The following is a 22,747-nucleotide window of genomic DNA, read 5'->3' on the forward strand; positions in this document are numbered from 1 at the left end:
CAAAACAGTGTGGGGCCCTCTATTGGGAAGCTGAAATTTGTGTGAACAGGGAAAGCAACTGTGCATCTCCTTAACCAACCAGGTTGAAGAATCGTTACTGAACAGCACAGATTCTGAACTAGGAAGTGTCAGTTTGAATATTGAATTTCAACTCAAATCAGGTACAAAAAGCAATATAAAGATTAGGAATGAAATATGGTATTAAGGGAGAAAGAGATAAAAGAGATGAAAAGAAAAAGTAAAAATTAAACATTTAATTTTATTTTTTAATTAAAAAAAAAATCTGTCAATATTTAAAAACTGAAGGAATGAACCTCTGCGTTTGTAAAAGTTAATTTTCAGTGCCAGAGAGGCTATTTGGCAGTAATTAAGACTTAAAATTTACTTGCATCAGAATGAACAAACCCTAACTTTTTGTAGTGAGTTTAGTCAGTACAGCAACTGCATGCCATTCCATGTATTTCAATCGTGAGTCTCAGCAAGATTCCATTATACAGCAGCTTCTGAAGGAGCAGGGCAACTGAGACAACTTTCAAATTTCTGTGTTGAATTGTGTGTGTGCATGTGCAGTTGCCAGAAGGTGCTGTCCAATGTACACTTAAGAAACGGTGAGCACTGTTATTTTTACAGTAAAATCTGACCTAATATATAGAGGTCAACTCAAAAGAAAAAGTCAAATTCATTCAAAATGTAAGGAAATCAACATTTTAGCACAGCTTAAAAATATTCTCTACAATCGTAGAATCAAAGAATCTTCAAATGGTTACAGCACAGAATGAGGTCATTCAGCCCATTGAGTCTTTGCCAGCTCTCCAAGAGCAATTTTGCTAGTCCAACACCCCGCCCTTTCCCAGTAGCCCTGCAAATGTTTTCTCTTCAGATGTTTATCCAATTCACTTATGAATTGCCTTTCTGTTTCCTGTCACTCAGCCAACTTCATATCCATGCTGCTACTATCCCTTTTATTCCATTTGCTTCAACATTGCTGGCAAGCATATTATTTTGCACTTTATCAAATGTCCTTTGGAAGTCCATATAGACCCTCACCCTCATCAACCTGTCTCTGTTACCTCAGCAATAAATACAATCAAGTTGGTTAAACATGATATGCCTTTAACAAATCCATACTGGCATTCCTTAATTAATCTGTACAGAGTCAGAGACATTGCAGCACAGAAGGAGGCCATTTATCCTATCGCATTTGTGCCAGCTCTCTGTAGAACAATCCAGTCAGTCCCATTGCCCCACTTGATCCCCATAGCTCTGCAAGTTTATTTCCCTCAAGTGCTCACGCAATTTCCTTTTGAAATCATTATTTGTCTCATCTTCTACCACCCTCGTAGGCAGTGAGTTTCAGGTCATTACCACTTGCTGCATTAAAAAGTTCTTTCTCACACCCACCCCCACCCCCACCCCCACACCTGCATCTCTTGCCCAAAACCTTAAATCTGTGTCCTTGCACCATCAGCTAATGGAAACAGCTTCTCATTGTCAACCTTATCTAAACTTGTCATAATCTTGTACACCTCTATCATATCTACTCTAACTCTCCTTTGCTCCAAGGGAAACAACTCCAGCTGCTCCAGCCTAACCTTGTAACTAAAATCCCTCATCCCTGGAACCATTCTGGTAAATCAACTTTGCACCCTCTCAACGACTCTCGCATCCTTCCTATAGTGTGAAGACCAGAACTGGATATAATACTCTAGTTGTGGCTGAACCAGAGCTTTATAAAGGTTCAGCATAACTTCCTTGCTTTTGTACTCAATACCTCTATTTATGAAGCCCAAGATCTCATTTGCTTTGCTAACCACTCTCTCAACATGTCCTGCCACCTTCAATGACCTGTGCACATGTAACTGTTAATTCTGACCTGGATTATCGCTTCGAAAAGCTTTTCTGCAATTAAGGTTAAACTGACTGGCCTATAGTTGCTGGGCATAGCCTTTCACTCATTTTATGAACAAGGGTGTAAGATTTGCACTTTGCTACTCCTCTGACACCAGCCCCTATCTAAGGGAAATTATGAAATTATGGCCAGTGTTTTTGTAATTTTAATCCTTACTTCCCTCAACATGATTGGATGCATCCCATCCGATCCTGGTGACTTATCAAATTTAAGTACAGCCAGCTTTTCTAATACCTCCTCTTTATTAATTTCTAGCCCATCCAGTATCTCAACTACTTTCTCATTCAGTCAGATGTAAAGTTTTATTTCACACCTCAGCCATGCCCTATGCCTCCTTGTATAGATCCGTTTTTTGTTCCCTAATTGGACCCAACCCTCCACATACTACCCTTTTGCAATTTATATTCCTAGAGAAGACTTTTTGATGCCCTTTTATGTTAGCTGTCAGTCTCATTCATACTCATTCTTTGCTTCTCTTATTGACTTTTTCGCTTCCTCGCTGAACTTTCTATATTCAGCCTGGTTCTCACTTGCACTATCAACCTGACATCTGTCATATTCCCACTTTTTTCTGCTTCATCTCAGTCTCTATTTCTTTTGTCATCCAGGGAGCTCTGGCTTGGGTTATCCTTCCTTTCCCCCTCATGGGAATGCACCTTGACTATATCCGAACCATCTCCACTTTAAAGGCAGCCCTCCTCCAATTAAATATTTTTACTCTAAATTACTCCCTGTCCTTTTCCATAGCTAACCTAAACCTTACGCTACCATGATTACAGTTTCCTCAATGTTCCCCTACTGTCACTTAATCCACCTCATTCCCCAGAACCAGACCCAGCAATACCTCCTTCCTCCTTGGCCTGGAAAAATATTAGTCAAGAAAATTCTCCTGAACACACTTCAGAAACGTTTCTCCCTCTTTGCCCTTTACACTAGTATTATCCCAGTCTATAGGAGGATAATTATAATCCCCCATTATCACTAATCTATAGTTCTTGCACCTCTCAGTAATTTCTCTGCAAATTTGCTCCTCTATGTCTTTCCCACCAGTTGGTGGCTCATAGAATTTCTATTGTTTCTTAACTCTGACCAAATAAATTCTGTCCTTGACTTTTCTCAGCCTTCCAGCACTGTAATATTCTCTTTAATCAATACTGCCACCCCTCCTCATTTCTTTCCTTCCCAATCTTTCCTGAACATCCTGAATATTTAGCACCCAGTCTTGCCCTTTTTTGAATAAGGTCTCCATTATCACCACAACATCATACTTCCATGTGCCTATTTGCACCTGCAGCTCACTAACTATTTACCATGCTCCATGTGCTTACATGCTCTGTAAACCTGAGTTAGATCTGACTGCATTCCCTCTTAGTCTGGCCCCATGTAATACTTCACTATTTCTTATTCTAGTTTCAATTGTCTCTCCTAATCCTTTCTGCAACTTGTTTCTCCTTTCTAAAGCTTCATCCTGCTCCATCCCCTGTCAACTTAGTTTAAACCCTCTTCCACAATACTAGCAAACTGCCCTAGAAGTACATTGTTGCTGCTCTGTTGAGGTGTGGCTCGTCTGGTCTGTATATGTCCCGCCTTTTCCAGAACCTGTCCTAATGTCCCAGGAATCTAAAACCCTCTCCTGCATGATCTTTCCAGCCATGTATTCATCTGCATTATCATCCTATTTCTATACTCACTACCGTGTGGCACTGGGAGTAATCTGGAGACTACTATCTTTGAGGTCTTCCTTCTTAGTCGCTTTCCTAGCTCCCTAAAATCTACTTGCAGGCCCACATCCCACTTTCTACTTATGTTGCAGGAACTGATATGGAACATAAACTCTGGCAGTTCAACCTCTCCCCCTCAGAATGTTTTGCAGCTGCTCAGTGACATCCTGGACCTTACACCAGGGAGGCAACATACTATCTTGGAATCACATCTGCGCCACAGAAATGCCTATCTGTACCCCTAACTATAGAATCCCCTATCACTATTGCTTTCCCAAAGTTCCTCCTTCACCCCACCCCACCCCACCCCACCCCACCCCACCCCACTGCACAACTGAGCCACCAGGCTGCATTCCCTAGAGGAACGATCATATTCACCAGATCTGAACACCGGTTGGAAAGTGAGATGCAGTCAGAGGTCTTCTGCACTACCTGCCTATTCCTACTTAATATCTGATGGTCACCTATTCCCTCTCTGTCTGTACACCCTTAAGCATGGGGTGACCACCTCCAGAACAAAGCTTGAGCTCCTCCAAGTGCCAACCCTTCCTGCACACAGGGTTATCTAGGACATGAGAAGCATCCTGGGGTTTCCACATGGCACAGGATGTGCATTCGCAGGACTGAGGTGCCCTGCCTTCTTCTATTTATTAAACTATTAACTAAATTAAGAGAAATAAACTTAAGACTTAATAAACAATCACCAATCAGCTCCTTGCCTTGTGCTGATGTCACTTTTATTTTGTAGGTAGTTAACTTAAATGTTTTTATTTAACTCTTATCAAATACCTCAGATTTTAATTTAATAAAATTGTAACCTTTTTAACTTTATCCCCCAGATTTGATTGATTAATTCAACACTGATCATAGCTATATGATAAATTATCCAATATACAATGTTTGAAATATGATAAGTTAAAGTTTATGTATTTTATCAAATTGACTTACTTTTATTTTTTTCCTAATTAATCGATCAACTTACTTTATGGGTTGATTAAATTAAATGCTTACCTGCAGACTCACCTCCGCAGGCCTCCTTATGCTGTGATGCCACTTTGCAACTGTTTTCATATGAACAGACGAACAGACAAACTAGGAGCAAGAGGAGACCATTCAGCCCCTCGAGCCTGCTCTGCCATTCAACAAGATCATGGCTGATCTTCCCTCCCATTCATTTCACTGCCTCACAGTCACCCTCACCCTTTCTGACCACTCTGCTCACTCTAGGCCTCGCCCTTTCTGATTGCTCCGCGTTCGGGCTCACTGTGTCTGACCGCTCCATTCTCAGTCTTGCCCTCTCTGACCGCTCTGTTCCTGGCCTCCCTAAAATGAAGATTTTGTGATGTATGGTCTTGAAGTAATGTACTGCAGTATAAATTGATCATTCATATAAAGCTTTTGGCTTTCCTTGCCAGTTGAACTGAATTGAAGAAAAGTAGAATGAATTTGTTTTTTACTGTCTTGCCTAGCTTTCCTGCCCATGTTTTATTTTTGCTTAATCATCTTATTCTCTTGCATTTCTTTCATCAGTGGGGATGATTTCCTCTAACCACTCTGTATAACAACATTGTATAATATGTGGACTGTTGTCGAGGTGGTGGATGTTGGAAGACATTCTGTATCTTTATAGGAGGCAACTGTTACACATTTCAAGTCTGCCTTAAGTATTCTTTTGGGTGCAGTGGTCCTGTTCTCTGCCATAAACAACCTGAACTTCTTCCATTCAGTCAGGTGTCTGTTATATGCCAGAAAGCCAGTTGGTAAAGGAAAGAACTGGGGACAATCTTTTTACACTTTTATATTTCAAGAGTTACATATTATAAGCATACACCTCCTCACCCAACAACGGCAGTTTTAGTTTGTGTCTATTTATAGAGATTCAAGTGACACCCACCATCTAGATACAATTAAACACAATTAATGAACAATTAACAGTTCCTGTATTGCCCTAGCTCTAATTATATGATGATATTAACCAGGGGTAAAGCAATGGAACAGATTTTCCTGTCAAGGTAATGGTGATTCTAATTCCTCACTGTTATTCATGCACAAATAATACGGCAACTTCTGGATAGTGGCAGATGCGGGATTAAACTTGAATATCAATTAGTTGCTGTCCAAGTTGCGCCGCACTGCTATTAGCTTCAGAAAAAATGTATCTCACTGTCTGGCTGATGATTGAAGTGCATTGAATAGCATGAAATTCCTGCATTTCAACAGTAGGTGCAAACTAAACTTACCACAGAAAGTTAAGTCTTGTCATTTCAAGCATACGTACCCTTTTAATGATGTGACAAGTTCATAACTGCCAAATATAATTTTTGGCTTTGAAAATTAGCTTTTACAAGTTTGGAGTCTCAACCCTTCAGATTTGAATTGTTGTTGGAGATTTAAAAATGTAAAATGTAATTTTTTAAATACTTCTTTTCTGTCTCTTTGTTTTTCTCGCTCTCTTAATCCAATCTTTCTTTCCTTCTCATTATTTTTCTTTCTATACCTGATCTGGCATTGAATTCACCCATTCTAATTTACATTTCCTTCTTCATTCCTGTCCTGTGAATTTCACAATCCTACAATCTAATTGGTCAAGGAGACACACAATTGCTTGTCCTGTTCACTCAGGTCCCTAGTGGGGGGTCAGTTAGCTCAGTTGGCTAGATGGCTAGTGTGTGATGCAAAAGGATACCAGCAGTGTAGGTTCAATCCCTGTACTGGCTGTGGTAGTTCATGGAGGCCTGCCTCCTCACTTTGCCCCGCGCTTGTGGAGTGGTGACCCTCAAGCTATACGTCACCAACTGTCTCTCTCAAATGGGAGAGATACCTATGGTCCTTTGGGACTATTGCTACAGCAATGCTCAGGTCCCAGATACCTGGTTTCCCTCGCTGCAACATTATCAGCTTGCACTCCCAGCAACTTGGCAAGCAAAAATTTAAAAAAACAAGGATGTGGAAGAGCAAGTTGCCTTTAGCAAGTTGCCTCCCTTCTACAGCAAATTATGGCCCACTAAAATTCCATTGTAATTTGCACTACATATTGCATCTTTCATATGTGCCTTACGTGCACTCTTCTAGTCTTTCTAAAAGTGGACAGAGATACAGAAAGATGAGGCCAGATCTGAATTGTTCACCTACTTTATTTTACCAACAGCAAATCAACATGCAGAGCAACAGATGTAATCAGATCTCATATTAATTCAACTAACTGCATAATATTTCTCTAGAACAGGATCTTTTTTTTTTAAAGCTACACTATCCCTGTTAGTGAATCTTTTCTGGTCAGCTTGCTAATACTGACTGACTCTAGGTTCAGGAAGTGAATTTCTCAATGCTAACCGGATTTGTTGGCTGACTGTGCATGTGCCTCTTTGTCCCTTTGCTCTGTGTACCCAGCCTGTGGGAGAGCTCTTTTCTGACTCCTTCCCTGATTACTTATTTGCCAATAGGTCTGCCAATAAAACTGTTTGGGGGGGGAAACTGATCTACGTCAGCAGCCAAAACAGGTTCGCCGTGAATCGGCAGCTGATTTTTCACTGTGTCCAATCTTCTTTCCACTGAAGTTCAGAAAAGTATCTTTTTGGAGACTCATTTCCTCATCTCACTATTACTTTTACTTGGTTTGAAATTAAAAATCTTGACAATATTTTCCAAGTCATTGGAAAATAAAAACTGGCAGCATGTATAGCAAGCTGCCGATTCACTTCAAGCCCATTTTGCATTGCTGATGTATCCCAGTATTACCTCTTTATCTGTCTCTGATTATCATGCCATTTAAAATAAAAAGGTTAAAGACAGGTAGAATGCAGGCAGAACTTTGGCAAACAGTTCACCAGTGTATTAAAAATAATGCACAGAGGAATTAAATTCTGCCCCCCACCCCCACCCCACCTCGTTAGAAAATTCTAGAAAGTATGATGTGGTAAAACTAAAATGACTTTTTATTGTGAAATAAATATGCTCCAGTTGATAGGTATACTGGGCTGAATTTTACTGACTCCCCCCTGACGTCAACATTCATAGCTGGGGGGCGTGGTGGGGCGCCAGAAAATGCCTCCAGGAGAGGGCAACCAAGGACCTCGATGCCGGGAAGGCCCAGCCTGATATTGCCAGTGATGGCAAGGTCTCGTGGTGGCCCCCCCAGCTGTCCAGTGACGGGAGCCCCGTTTAACTATTTAAATTAATTAAAATTAACAAATTAATTACTGTTACGCCCCTGCCATCTCTCCTGGTGTAATCTTCGTGCTGGTGGCTGGCACTCCCATGCCTTCGGATCTCCTTCAGGGCAACTGAGGGGGCGGGGGAGCAGGTAAGTTTCTCAGTGCGGGTGGGGTGTGTGTGAGCAGGGTCAAAGTCATAACACTGGTGTAGGGGGATGGTGGGGAGGGTTTATGCACTTTGTGGGGGGGAAGGTCAGATGGACAAGGTAAGTGTTTTGGGAGGGGAGAGGGCAAATAGTTAATTCTATGGTTATTGGGGGATGGGAGAGGAGCAAGATAAATTTATTTAATTTTTAAAAATCTATGTTTCTTTAAATATTTAAACTGAATAGTAGAGCTTGAAGCCCTTTAAAAATGGCGTCACGCCTGCGAACAGGCAGATGAGGCCATTGCCAGGGACAGCCCTCCCCCTCCACGTCATTGGTGGGGGCGGTCCGCCCCGGCTATGTAAATGAGCCGCTGCACTGAATAGCATGGTGGCTCCACGATGAGCGGCCCGCCATTGTTTTCGTCCACCTTCGATTTCGGCGGTGGAAGTATAAATTTAAGACCACTATTTCTCTTTTCATTGTTTGTTTGTATTTTCCCCTATCTTAAGCCATTTTTCCTTCCCTGATTAGATTTCCTCTAAATATTACAACCACAACTTACCAGAGGTGGAATACTCATCCAAGAGAGCAAGCAAGAAAGCATTCACAACTGCATGTCTCCTTATCCCCTGTCAAGAGTTCTTAAAAACTCATTAGTTGGACAGTACAGTTGTGTGACCTGGAAATTCAGGCAAGGAATTTTGAGACCTGCAATACACATGCAGTGTGGTCCGAAGTGCAAAGAGGACTATTATCCTGTGCATAATCTGGCTGCTACCATCATTAAACTCACAACTTGTCCATGAGTTAGACACCCGCTCCATTATGCAGTTGGAACCCCTCAGCAGTGCTCCAGCTTCTGTGCACCAGGTGTTGATGAGGTGGCCGCCAGCACAAATTTAAAAATAAATTGGTCCTTATCCCCCGGCACTGAAGAGCCTTCTCTGCCGTTCCTGCCCTGTGCCCCACTGTGTTTTGTTTTTATTCATTCATGGGATCTGGGCGACGCTGGCCAGGCCAGCATTTATTGCCCATCCCTAATTGCCCTTGAGAAGGTGCTGGTGAGCTGCCTTCTTGAACCGTTGCAGTCCATTTGGGGTAGGTACACCCACAGTGCTGTTAGGAAGGGAGTTCCAGGATTTTGACCCAGCGACAGTGAAGGAACGGCGATATGGTTCAAAGTCAGGATGGTGTGTGACTTGGAGGGGAACTTGCAGGTGGTGGTGTTCCCATGCATTTGCTACCCTTGTCCTTCTAGTTGGTAGAGGTTGCAGGTTTGGAAGGTGCTGTCTAAGCAGCCTTGGTGCGTTGCTGCAGTGCATCTTGTAGATGGTACATACTGCTGCCACTGTGCGTCGGTGGTGGAGGGAGTGAATGTTTGTAGATGGGGTGCCAATCAAGTGTTGTCCCTGGTGCCCCTCCCCCCATTTCCTACATGACAAAACGTGTGGTACGCACAAGGGGAAAACAGCAGCCCTTCATTTTGGCCTGTTGATAACATAGACCCAATGTTCCAAATAAATTATGACAATCATCCTTGAAACATTAGAAAATAGAATTGATTGACTTCACATTATCTGGCAAGATTAGCCCATCTTTGTACGGGCATTTGCTCAACAGTGGGGGAATGAAATGCACTTTTTGTGTTCATTTTTAGATGAAATGAGTGGAAAATTGCAGGAAGAATTTGCATCTTATTCCTCTATGGAACAAGTAATGTAGTATGCAAGCTCATATAACACCAGACAGCCACCGGTTGCTAATTATTCTTTCTGGATGCAGATTTTATCAAGTAATACATCCAAGTTTGTTGACAATACGAAGCTAGGTGGGAAAGTAAGCTGTGAGGAGGTCACAGAGTCTGAAAAGGGATATGGACAGATTAATTGAGTGGACAAGAAGGAGGTGAATGGAATATAATGTGAAGTTATTCACCTTGCTAGGAAGAGCAGAAAAACAGAATATTTTTTAAATGGTGAGAAGCTATTAAGTGTTTGTGTTCAGAGGGTTTTGGGTGTCCTTGTACACAAAACACAGAAAGTTAACATGCATGTACAGCAAGCAATTAGGAAGGCCAAGGTGTTCAAGAATAAGGATTGCTGTGATTGTGCAGGCCTTTGGTGAGACCCCGCCTAGAATACTGTGCACAGTTTTGGTCTATGTACCTAAGGAATGATATACTTACCTTAGAGGGGATGCAATGAAGGTTTACTAGATAGATTCCTGGGATGAGAAGGTTGTCCTATAAGTAGAGCTTGAGTAGTCTAGACCTATATTTTCTGGAGTTCAGAAGAATAAGAGGTGATATCATTAAAATGTATAAAATTCTGAGAGTACTTGACAGGGTAGATGCTGAGAGGCTGTTTCCCCTGGCTGGAGTGTCTAGAACTAGGGGTCATAGTCTTATGATAAGGGGACGACCATTTGCGACTGAGATGAGGAGAAATTTCTTCACTCAGAGGGTTTGAATCTTTGGAATTATGTATCCCGGAGTGCTGTGGATGGTCAGTCATTGAACACTTTCAAGGATGAGATCGATAGATTTTTGGACTCTAAGAGAATCAATGAATGTGGATATTGGGCAGGAAAGTGGAGTTGAGGTTGAGCATCAGCCATGATCTTATTAAATGGCAGAGCAGGCTCAAGTGGCTTACTCCTACTCTTATGTTATGTTATGTTCCCTCTTTGTATCAAGCTTCCGACAAAATATTACAGCCACAAGTTGTACAAATAAGTGTCAGCTGTGGCTCAGTTGTTAGCGCTCTTGCCTGTGAATCGGAAAGTTGTGGGTTCAAGTCCCACTTGAGCACAGCAATCAAGGTTGACACTCCAATATAGTATTGCAAGAGTGTTGCACTGTCAGAGGTGTTTTCTTTCAGATGAGACATTAAACTGAGGCCTGATCTGCCCCGTCAGATAGATATAAAAAATCCCATGGCACTCTTTCGAAGAAGAGCAGGGAAGTTAGTCCCTCAATCAACCTCACAGAAACAGAGGGGTGAATTTTATCAGCTCGCTGCGCTCCGAAAGTGGCGCCTTCCGACACGGAAGTGCTGCCGCTGAGCCCCCGCGATATTATACTCAGGGGCTCATTTCAATAGAGGGGGCAGAGCAGCACCCACTATGATGGAGAGAAGGCGGAGCAGCCGTCCTTGATGACATAGAGGGGGCAGCCGCTGTGACCCTGGCAACAGTGTCCGGTGCCACCGTGCAGGCGGCGCCGCCATTTTTAATGGGCTTCCAACCCTTAGATGAAACTTACATTTATAAAGCTGCTGGGTCAATGAAACTTTACATTGAAATTTGTGCACACCTGCAATCCCCTCTCCACCCCACCCTCCCCCCAATGCACATAGTCATTTTTTTGGCCTATCCCCCCCCAAAAAAAAATTAGTTAGCAGTAACGACCTTTCCCCTCCGAACTTTATTCCCTTTGACCCTAAACCCCTTCCCACCATCCCCACACCCAATGAAAAAGATTTTCCACGCTTCCCCCACCCTTCCACCTGCCCTGATAATTTTACTCCTTCCCCTTCTGAAGGCGCGCGAGTTGCAATCAGTGGCGGAAAACCGGCATGGGATGGCCGCCGGCAGGTAAGTTCATTTGCATTTCATTACTGTTCATTTAAATATTTAGATGAAGGCCCCTCAGCCAAACAGTGGGGGGGGGTGGGCCGCACCGAGGCCTCGCCACCACCGCTGATATCCCGTGGGACCTTCTCAACATCGGTGGTCAAGGCGGGCCTCTCCCCGCAGAATTTTACAGGACACCCCGCCCCAACGCCAAGGGGCTCGTAAAATTCAGCCCAGATTATTTGGTCAGTATCGCATTGCTGTTTGTGGGAGCTTGCTGTGTGCAAATTGGCTGTCATGGGCTGAAATTTATACTCCTACTGCTGAATTCGACTGTGCGCGAAAACAATGGCAGTCTGCCCGCGTGTGCCTCACATCACGGAGCCACCGCAATATTCAGCGCGGTGGCTCATTTAAATACGCGGGGCGGACCACCCCTCCCCCGATGATGTGGAGGGGACGGGCTGTCTGTCCCCAGAAATGGTGTTAGCTGCCTGTGAGCAGGTGCTCACACTATTTTAAAAGGGCTTTGAGCCCATCCATTCCATTTAAATTTTTAAAGGTACATTGATGTAAAAAAAATATAATAAATTTCTCTTGCTCCTCTGCCATCCACCCCAATAACCATAGCTTTAATTACTTGCCCTCTTCCCCGCCGCCCCCCACAAAACACTTACCTTGTCCAGCTGACCTGCCCACCCAAAGTGCATAAAAGTTACTCGATAACCCTACCCACCACCCTCTACACCAATTATATGACTTTGACCCTGCTCCCCACTCTGTCGCACTGAGAAACATACCTGCTGTCCTCTCTCCACCAGTGTTCCACCTCGTTTCCGCATAGGGGGATCCGAAGGCATGGGAGTGCAGGCCACTGGTATGAATATCACTCTGGGACAGACAGCAGGAGCATAACTGTCATTAATTAGTTTATTTTAATGATTTTAAATATTTAAATTGGGCTCCCACCACTGAGTGGCGGGGGAGTAGCCATGAGACCTGTCCGCCGCCAGCAATATCGGGCCAGGCTTTCCCCGTGTCGAGACCTATGGCAGGCTTCACGCGAAAGCATTTTCCGGCCACCCCCCCACCGCCTACCATGACCCCCAACGTCAGGAGGTCAGTAAAATTCAGCCCCATGTTTTCTACATTGTAGCAGTGACTACAATTGGCTGTAAAGCAGCTTGGGACGGTTAAGGCATCGTATAAATGCAAGTCTTTTCTTTTACAAGAAAAAACGAAACAAAACTGTTCATAGAAAACTGTGTATTTGTTCTTTAGTAAAATATCCTCAAAAAATTATTTTTTGTTTTTTTTACGTTTTAAATTGCACACCATTTTGTTTTTTCTTGAAGGGTTCAATCTGACATGTGAAACAAATGTATTAATGCTGTGGAACAATGATTTGTTTTCCAGAACTGAAATATACTTGGATATTTAACCAATTTCCGACCTTTGTGGAACAAGATAATCGTCGCTTTGTGTCTCAAAAAACTGGAAATTTATACATATCAAAAGTGGAGGTATCGGATGTTGGTGCTTACATCTGCGAGATTGAAAACACAGTAACTAATAAGAGAGTTCTGAGCCCACCTACCCCTTTAGTACTACGTACTGATGGTAAGCTTTGCTTCAAATCTCTATAGCAACAATAATCCTGACCATCTAATGTGGGCAGCTGAGTGTAAAAATCTTGACACATTACTCTCGTACACACATTTGTGTTTGTCTCTGTCAAACACCTTGGTGACTCTGTTTTAAAACGATGGATGATGCAATAACATGCCTTGTAGACAACAGCAAGAAAATGTATAAAACTCATAGAAATGTGATCACAGATTATGAACAGAATTGCTGGGTCTATGCTCTTATTTCTGTATTGGAACAGAATTGGTCATGAAAGCTCTTTTTTCCACCTTCACACCTTTCCTGCAGCCACCTCCCCACCCCAACCTCCCAACCTTCAGAAAAAGAAGGGGAAAATGAATAATGAATGACAGGATACCTCAGGCAGCAGCTAGTATGCTGCAGGTAACATGGGCACTGGGCATGCAAACATGATCGTTCTATCATTATCATATATTTTAAATATTAATTTCTTGTTCAGAATGAGCAGAGACCAATATAAAAGCACACGATGATCAAATTATGTCCATTATATAATTGATTCATCATTACGAAAAAATGACAACTGTGAACCTTCTAGCAAAATGTTATTCGGTGTAAGGAACTACCCAAGTGTGAAAGAATTGTTAGTTGTGATGCATTTACGTGGTCTGTCTGTGGTGGATAGATTTTAATTTATTTAACGCATGAATGTTTGTGCCTTTATCGGACAATTGGTGCTTAGTTTTAGTCCAGATGGTTAAATATTGCACCCATGAGCAAATATTCTTTTCAAAAATAAACACTGATAGATTAATTTTTAAGAGTTTTCATAACATTTCCTTTACAGATGCCCTTTTTATTTTGAAGAGGGTGCAGTGAAAAGCTACACATTTCATTTCAATCACTTAAACAATAAGAATATTAGCTCGAATGAAGTCGAATATCAGCATTCTTCAAAATTTGTTTGAAACATTGAGGGAATATTCCAGCAAATGGCCCTCTTACTGACTTAATGGACTGTATTCTATCAGCCACCCAACTTCAGGGGTCGTGGCAGGGCAGCCCGTAAAATCCTTCTGATGGGGAGGGGGGAATGAGAGAAATTTTCAGGCCGTGAGTGGAGGTGGGGGGTGAAAACGGTAAAAACTTGCACAATTGGTGGACGGGATGCTGTGAAGGGGGTTGAAGGGTAAAGTGGAGAAAGCTCGGGGGAGATGGGTCTGAATCTAATTTTTAATTTTTTCGGCTGGAAAGAGCTATTTAAATATTGATCACTCATTGTGGGGGTGGGGGGGGAGCGGTGGGACAGGGGATTTAAATGAATAATAAAGTTTGCATTTCAATTTTTTCCCACCTGTCACTTTAAATATTTAAATTAAACTGCAGGGCTTGAAGCCCTTTAAAAATGGCGCCTGCGCCTGTGCAATGGCACCAGACGCCTTTGCCGGGGATGAAATGCCCTTCCATCTATGTCATCAGGGGTGGGCGATCTGCACCCTCCATATTAATGAGCCGCCGCGCACTTCTCACATGTGCGCCGCATGCTTTTTGAAGCTACGGCGGCAAGCTAATAAAATTTAGCCCAATTTGTCTGAAAAAAATCATATGGTCCCTTTGACCATGGTATTAGGTAAATGTTTTGCCAAAAAAGCTCCTCATTTGGAAAAGAACACTTTTATCCCTTGATGAAAAAGAAACTAATATCATTCCAAAATGTACACATTTGCAGCTGATTTGATTCATAAAACTACTTTATAATGGCATTTTAAAAAAATCTAGTGTTTTTTTCCTTGAATACTATTTTCCAAAGTAGTTATTTTTATAATTTCTCATCCTTTAAAAAAAAATCAAGGGCATATTAATCTGTACATTTTCAAATTTGTTCCTTGGGTGTGGATCACACTGGCAAGCCTGTACTCATAGCCTATTCCCAGTTGCTCAGAGAAAGTGGTGATGGGCTGCTTTCTTGAATTGCTACAGTCCTTCTGTTGATGGTGTTTCCATAATGGTGCCAGAAAGGTTATTCCAGGATTTTAACCCAGGATTAATAAACAAGTTGGGATGTAATGTGTCTTGGAGGGTATTATGTGCAGAGCTTGGCCAGACATCAAGCTTACCACATTGGCAGATTTCCATCCAGTACACCCACTTTTCTTCTGTGGTACATTAAATTCCCAGTATTGAAGCATTAAGTAAGAGAGAACCTCTGCTGGCATTGCAAGCATGAATGTTGCGTTAGTTACTCTGGCAGAGACATGGGCCTTCTACATTTTCTTTGCATATTTTTCAATTATCCCATTTTTTTCTCACTCTGATTAACTGAGGCTTTGAACGTGACGTTTTTCTATTTACAGAAAACTCGTCCAGTTTTTGGGGGAGTGATATAAAAACAGAAAATGCTTGAAATGCTCAGCAGGTCTGCCAGCATCTGTGGAAAGAGAAGCAGAGTTAATGTTTTGGGTCGATGACCTTTCATGCTGTTTGTCATGACCTTCTGTTCTGATGAAAGGTCATTGACCTGAAACATTCAGTCTGCTTCTCTTTCCACAGATGCTGCCTGACCTGCTGAGCATTTCTAGCATTTTCTGTTTTTATTTCAGTTTTCCCAGCATCCAGAGTATTTTGTTTTTGGGAGAATGATATCTATGCACCAGTCACCTGGTTTTGCATTCTGCTAAAAGAGCAATTCTCTACACAAGGTACAGAGAGACCAACATGAGAGACCAATTCTCCATGTTTTTTCCATATAAAACTGACTTCTTTAGCCTGATGGTAGAAAAATAGATGCCCATTTTCTGGGGTCTGTGTTGGCACTGGGATAAAGGAGCTGGACTTGTTTCCACTGAGACAACAGCTTTTAGATTAACAAGGGATTACTGTGCTAATACTGGCCAAACTTTACCCAAACTAACAGACTTAAATGATGAATACAATCACTGTTATGTTATTTGTAAAATATCCAGCTGTATGACTGACAATATTCCCAATAATATGCAATTATATGCAATGATTTGTGTATAAGAAACTATGAGAAAACGAGCTAAGAGACCGGAATTATAAAGGAATCATTGATGCAAAGAAAAAAATGATGCAGTTACCACATGAAATGTGGCTCGAGGGAAATTTTTGAGACAGGAATATAAGAAATCCTGCACTTTAGATAATTTAATCTGTTCTGATTTTCAGTACCTCATAAGCACCTTTACATCTGATTGAATACTTCATTTTCCCAACCTCATTTTCTGCTATTGCCATTTAAAAAAAGAATTGGTACCTATTGTACATTTTTCAAGATAATGCTGATGTTATTATGCACATATTTTGAAAATGAAAGGTGAAACTGTTAACACAATTTGGGATTTTAACCTGTGTCTGCGTGGGTTTCCTCCGGGTGCTCCGGTTTCCTCCCACATGCCAAAAACTTGCAGGTTGATTGGTAAATTGGCCATTAGCAATTGCCCCTAGTATAGGTACGTGGTAGGGAAATATAGGGACAGGTGGGGATGTGGTAGGAATATGGAATTAATGTAGGATTAGAATATATGGGTGGTTGATGGTCGGCACAGACTCGGTGGGCCGAAGGGCCTGTTTCAGTGCTGTATCTCTAAACTAAACTAAATGTCTTGTAATCTTATCTGAATTTTAACATGGAAATCATGATACAAGTGAAGGCAAATGACCAGAAAAGCTGACAATAAAATTGCAGACTGAATGGAGCTCTTGTTAAATTGACTATGCTCAAAGATGGGCTGCAATTATATGCTTATATTGATATATAATTGAATGATACAATCTGCTTCACATTTCAATTTTAGACTTTTGATAATTATTTGTGATATACTGAACAATTGTGGAGGCATCATTAAGCAATGAGTGTAACACTGGTACCGGTGCTCATAATTAATTATGCATAAAAATTGCTATCCATGCAGGAACAAAACTAATGTTTAATAAGTGTTCAGGAACCAGTGAAGAATTAGGCTGCTTCTCTTGTGTTTCAACAGGGGTGATGGGTGAATATGAACCAAAGATTGAAGTTCGTTTCCCAGAAATAGTTTTTGCAGCTAAAGGATCAACAGTGAAACTGGAGTGTTTTGCACTGGGAAAGTAGGTTTTTGGATTTTAATAAGAAGTTAAAGAGCTGTGCTAAATCAAATGGCAATATTTATCATTAATGGTTTGCTGAAATAGATAGCAATATCTTTTATGCATGAAGAATAGACAAAATGAAGACTGAAATAGCATTAATGGGCCATATAAAGGCTGCATAGGAATTATTGCTTTTAAATGTTTTAGCAACATGTTGGATCTTTTATTCTTCTCTATGCAGCACATGGATGTGTCAGTAGCTCTAATAGAAGAGCACTGATTTGATTCCCAACCTCAGTACTCATTTTAACAGAAAATTGCAATGTTGATTTCACTGTGGTGGAGAGGTGATAAACGCTATAGGGAAACCATGTGAAAAAGTCTGAGCTCCATTTGGGTCAATGTAGAGTGCCATCAATGGCAGCTGTGGAGTCGAATGCATCCCTTATCATCCCACAATGAGGGTATTGAGTAATATGGCATCAAGGGGGTAGTGAGAGGGATAAAAGCTATATAACTGCACTTCAACAAGAAAGAAAAGTTCTGATTCTTGCTTCAGTGCATATCAGTACATTGGTTAGAAAAGGAAAAAGGACCCTTGTAAATCATAGACAAATTTAGAATTTTGTACACTATGTTTGATTCCATGGTACTGTTATTTGATCCAAATGTTGGAGCTATTTGTACAACTTACTTCACAGAATCAACAAAGCCTGAATATTTTGGGAGTTGAGGACAGCAATCTACTAATATGATAAAATGATACTCTTATCTATGAAATGTAGGCCAATAACCGCTAAATTATTTTCAAGGAAGGAAGTGTACTGCCCGCTTCCCCATTGATCATCAATGTACAAAATACCTACTTTCATCTAGTATTTGTGAGATTAACCAGAGAGGAGGAATTCTCTCTTTATTATTCTAAGAATCATTGTTGTCCACTATTTGCTACTGATTACTTATTTCTACCCATCCTATTGCAGTCCAGTCCCTAATATTAGCTGGAGAAGAATTGGTGGTTCATTCTCTGACAAGGTTAAAGTGAACAAAACATATGGTGTTCTTGAAATCCCAAACTTCCAGCAGAAGGACTCGAGCACGTATGAATGCACTGCTGAAAATTCAAGAGGAAAAAACACTGCAAGAGGACAGCTGGTTTTTTACGGTAAGTTTCACAATTTGCTGGAACATATTCACTGAAGAACAGCAATGTCCACCATCTTGCCTTTACTTCCAAACATATATCAAACAATACAGTATTTGAGATTAAAAGTTAGATCTTGTAGAAGACATTAAAGCAGCAATTGGTGGCATATGCTTCAGCTCAGAAATGGTTTGTGATGGTTTTGGGCACTGGATATGCAGAAATCCTCTCAAATACCCATTTAGTGTGATGAATGGAATTTGCATATAACTCTAATTTAGTGTTCTGGCTGGCACAGAAAATGGGCCATTTATACTGGAGATGATTATTGAAGCTGTCATGTTGGAAACATTGTCAAAGGCTTCGTTTCACCACTTCTGCTTTTTTTTTTACCAGCTCTTACTCCCTGTAGCAGTTTCTCCCTTACGACTTTTAGTTTCCTGTGTGGAAATTAATTTTAAAAAACAGAAGGAGCATGTCTTTGCGAATAGCATGTTGGTCTTTTGTCAGATTTCTTCAGTCATTTTCTCTGCAGATACTGCGTTGAGGTGTGCATGGGGCCACGAGTAGTTAACGAAGCAGTGGTCATATTTTAGCCACACAGTATTTGGAAATAAGCAGTATTCATTTAATGACCAGGATCCCAATTAATCCTAATTTCAAGATATATGGCAGGAACTCTGTTGCAGTACAGAAACCAATAAATTTGATATTTCAAATGAATATTGATACTGTAGAATCAGCCTAAGAATCTGACTTTTGTTTGACAACTAAACAAATTTGCCCTCAGCAGTTTGGCTGAATGCTCACTGTAACAAGCATTGGAATCAAATACATAGCTCAATAAAATTCACTTTGGTCCAGAAATTGCTTCAGGTGAAAAGGAAATGAGTTAGGGTGATTTATGAAACATATATCTTTTTAAGATAATATTTTATGTTGCTGAATTGTGTGCTCATTAAGGTGATGGATATCAGTGGTGTGGAATAACACGTTTTTCTTTTTGTCATTGTTAGCCCATGTGTTCCCATGTTAGGTACAGCAATGGTCAGGTCAACTTTAGGTTAAATAATAAACTCCACCTGACAATATGTCTTGACTATGGCAAAGTGATGGCAGATAGAGTACAATGCAAGTTTAATACCTTGGCGACATTACCAAAAAATGTTTGGAAACAAGCATTCAGTGTCTCTTGTGTCATGCAGGCCCCCACCTGCCAAGAATGACGTACATTGGTTTTGTCATAGGAACATTGATTTTGAACTGTGTCTGAAGCGAGGAAATGACTTGAACAGATCAGCCGTGGCTGGAAAAAATTTCACATACCAACAGACAGTGCTTGTGTAGACAGAGGACCATTCCCTGACACATTCAACCCACAATGGATATTGATCACCGGACAGTGAGGGGGTGGGGAAGCGCATTCCAGGGCCTGCTGGGATGATGCAATTCACTGGGGCTCGGACTGATGGGACCTGCTGGTCACATGACTAACTGGCTGTTCCAGGGTCTTTTGAACCAGCCACAGAGAGTTTTAAACTCAGAAAGACTGTTTGCTCCTGGACTGAGAAGATCACTCCTGTCTGCTCCCATCTCTTTCTCACAACCCTCTGAATCCACTGAAGACACATGAACCCCAAGAGAGAAAATTCTCCTACAGCGAACAAGGTTTAAGAAGAATACTGGGTCCTAACAAAAAGCAAGATCTACCTACAATCAAGGACACTACAGTGGGCTCAAAGAACAATAACAAAAGCTCTTCAGATATTGCCTCAAGCTTTTCCACTTTATTTTTCTTCTCTTTTCGGTCTCTATTTACATGTGTGTATTACATATGCATGCTAGCGTGGGCATGTCGTGTATCCGTAGGCGTTAACTGAATTAGAGTTTAATAAATTTCAACCTTTCTTTTTTAAACCTAAGAAAACCTGTTTGAGCTGGTTTCTTTGCCTTATAATTGGAAAGCAGTGAACAAGGATTCACCAAGGGGGAGCCAGAAACACGTTGTGTTTAAAATTAAACCCTGTTACGGTAAGACCAGGTGAAGGCTGAGAGGAACCCCAAGACCCCTTTCACTCCTGGTCGTAATATTTGTTGCTGAAATGTTTTGTGGTGCATGTGTGCCTAAGTAAGGATTCAGTTACCTCCTTAATGTAGCACTACATGGAAATGTGGCTTAATCTTGTGATGGTAACGGTAGATGGGCTGAAGTACTCAGTGGCATAAAAGTTGAGGGACATGAGGGAGGAACAAAGAGATTTGGGTAACCATGTACACAGATTAATAAAAGCTTTTGCACAGGTGCATGAAAAGACTCATGGGGCTGAATTTTTTCCATGGAGGTGGGTCTGTTTTGGGTCAGAAATCCACCTCTGGTGGGAATTGCATTAAAGTTCAGATTTTCATGGGGTGAGCCCTTAATTGATGTGGAGACAGGTTTCCTGTCCACTTAGAACACGTGGGGGGAAAGAAGTGGAGGCGGGAACAGAGGTGTCAGATGAACTGTGGGGCTCAGTTAGACTCCCTTGGCAGCCATCGCTTAGGCTGCCGGTTTTCCTGAGGGAGAGATCTGCGGTTTGTGCCAAAGACTTACACTTCAGAGGGAAGTGAGATATCACAGAGGAGCTGGAGGCCTGGCACCCAGGGCAGCGCAACCTATTGCTTCATTGATGCCAATCCGGATCAAATGCTGGAGGCAGTGAGGGAGAGGAGGGGGGTCTCTTCCCGGAGGATTGCAGGAGGAGGCCACCTCATTGTGAAACAGGTACACCTCTGTTCAATGTCTTCTCCCTCCACCTCCTCTTATTGCTCCTCTCTCACTTTCTGATACTGCTTCTGCTCCTGCTCCTCCCCCGATGAGCTGTCTCCTTCCAGGGCCCCACCATCCTCAAGATGCACACCTCTCTGGAGAACCATGCTATGGAGAGCACAGCAGATCATCAGACTGAGACCCTTGCAGGAGGGTATTGGAGGGCACTACCTGACAAGTCCAGGCACTAGAATCACATCTTCAGAAGCCAGATGGCCTGCTCATGGTTGAGTGCTGAGCAGGTGGCATTGATTGTATCACCACTGTGTGTCTGTCTGGTGCTCCTGTAGAGGGGTCAGTAGCCATCTCATCAAGGGATTTCCCTTGTCCATGCATTTTGGGGATTGGAGTGATGATCTGAAACAGCCTGGACAGGCGGAGGATGAAGGAGTCATGGTAGCTGCCAGGAAAGCAAAGCACACATGGAGGAAGCTCTTGTTGTGGTCACAGACCAGTTGGACATTGAAGGAGTGGAAGTCCTTTCCATTGATGGATCTCACTGGCCAGTCACTGGGTGCCTTGATGGCCACATAGGTGCAATTGATGATGTCCTCCATCTGGGAAATCCAGTAATGGAGGCAAAACCAAGTGCCCTCTCTCCCTGTGAGCCTGTCTGTCATTAAATGTATGTGCTGTCCAGCTCTGGCAAAGAGGGCATCAGTGACCAGCGAGATGCAATGGTCTGCTGAAGTTTTTGAGATGCTACTAAAGTCCTTGGAAGGAGCTAGAAACGAAGAAGTTCAAGGCCACAGTGATTTTGATGGACACTGGCAGGGTATGTGCAGCAGACCTGTGGTGTGAGATGTGAGGTCTTCGGCGACAAGGGCACAGATGTCTGTGACCGCTGCCTGGAGAGTCATAGTCTCCCACAGCACTGGTTCTCGGTCATCCCCAGGTAGCTCCGTCTTTGGCGGTAGATCCTGTATTGAGGGTTTGACCTCCATTGACTTCCTGCCCAACCTGTGCCCTCCTGATGCCCAGTCCTCTGCCCTTCCTGTGAAGGGTGTTGCCCATCATCGCCACTAGACCCCAAAATCTGGAAATCGTGTCCCCATTGCCAGATGGAGCCTTCATTCTGGGCAGGTGTTTTTAGCAGCCTTGCCCCTGCTCTTCTGCCCCTGCAATGCTGAGGAGGAGGGGAGCAACCCCATTGAAAGCAGGGTGCTGAGTGCTCACTCTCTTTGCCACCTGTGCAGCACCAAGGGCACCCTGTTACCAAGACCCCAGTCCCCCGTTGGTCTGCTGACCCTCTAATGGGACTTGAATGGCTCCCCACAGTGTACCCATCTCCCCTCGGCTGTTCAGAAGCTGACAGCTTCTGAAACCCATGCATCTCTTTTAAAATCTCGCCCTTTCCCTTTAACAAGTTTAATATGACTCAATTGGGAGGGGAGTGGGATTCCTGTCCCGCCCTCCACCTCCCTGGTGATTGTTGCCGGTGATGGGATCAGTGTCTTGAAATTGACATGCCACCCGGCACTGGTATTTTCGGAGGCCCCCCTCCACTTCTGTTCCTGTCTTCAGGGGGCCCCAAAAATAAAGACCATGGTGTGTGTCATTTGTCTCGAGGACTACAAAAGTGAGCAAGTGA

The 22,747-nt window shown here is 42.4% G+C and overlaps 1 protein-coding gene across 5 annotated transcripts in view; it reads left to right on the forward strand.

Annotated features, from left to right (window-relative positions):
* LOC137380015 (contactin-4-like) overlaps positions 1 to 22,747 on the forward strand; it is a 1,659,092-nt gene that overhangs the window by 837,246 nt on the left and 799,099 nt on the right. For all 5 annotated transcript variants that reach the window (XM_068051491.1, XM_068051492.1, XM_068051493.1 and 2 more), the window contains 3 exons: positions 12,923 to 13,126; positions 17,119 to 17,221; positions 18,187 to 18,368. In XM_068051491.1, the coding sequence (XP_067907592.1) occupies positions 12,923 to 13,126; positions 17,119 to 17,221; positions 18,187 to 18,368 (489 nt within the window). The remainder of the gene's footprint in view (positions 1 to 12,922; positions 13,127 to 17,118; positions 17,222 to 18,186; positions 18,369 to 22,747) is intronic.

This window comes from Heterodontus francisci, chromosome 19 (assembly GCF_036365525.1).
Source record: "Heterodontus francisci isolate sHetFra1 chromosome 19, sHetFra1.hap1, whole genome shotgun sequence".
Lineage (NCBI taxonomy): Eukaryota > Metazoa > Chordata > Chondrichthyes > Heterodontiformes > Heterodontidae > Heterodontus > Heterodontus francisci.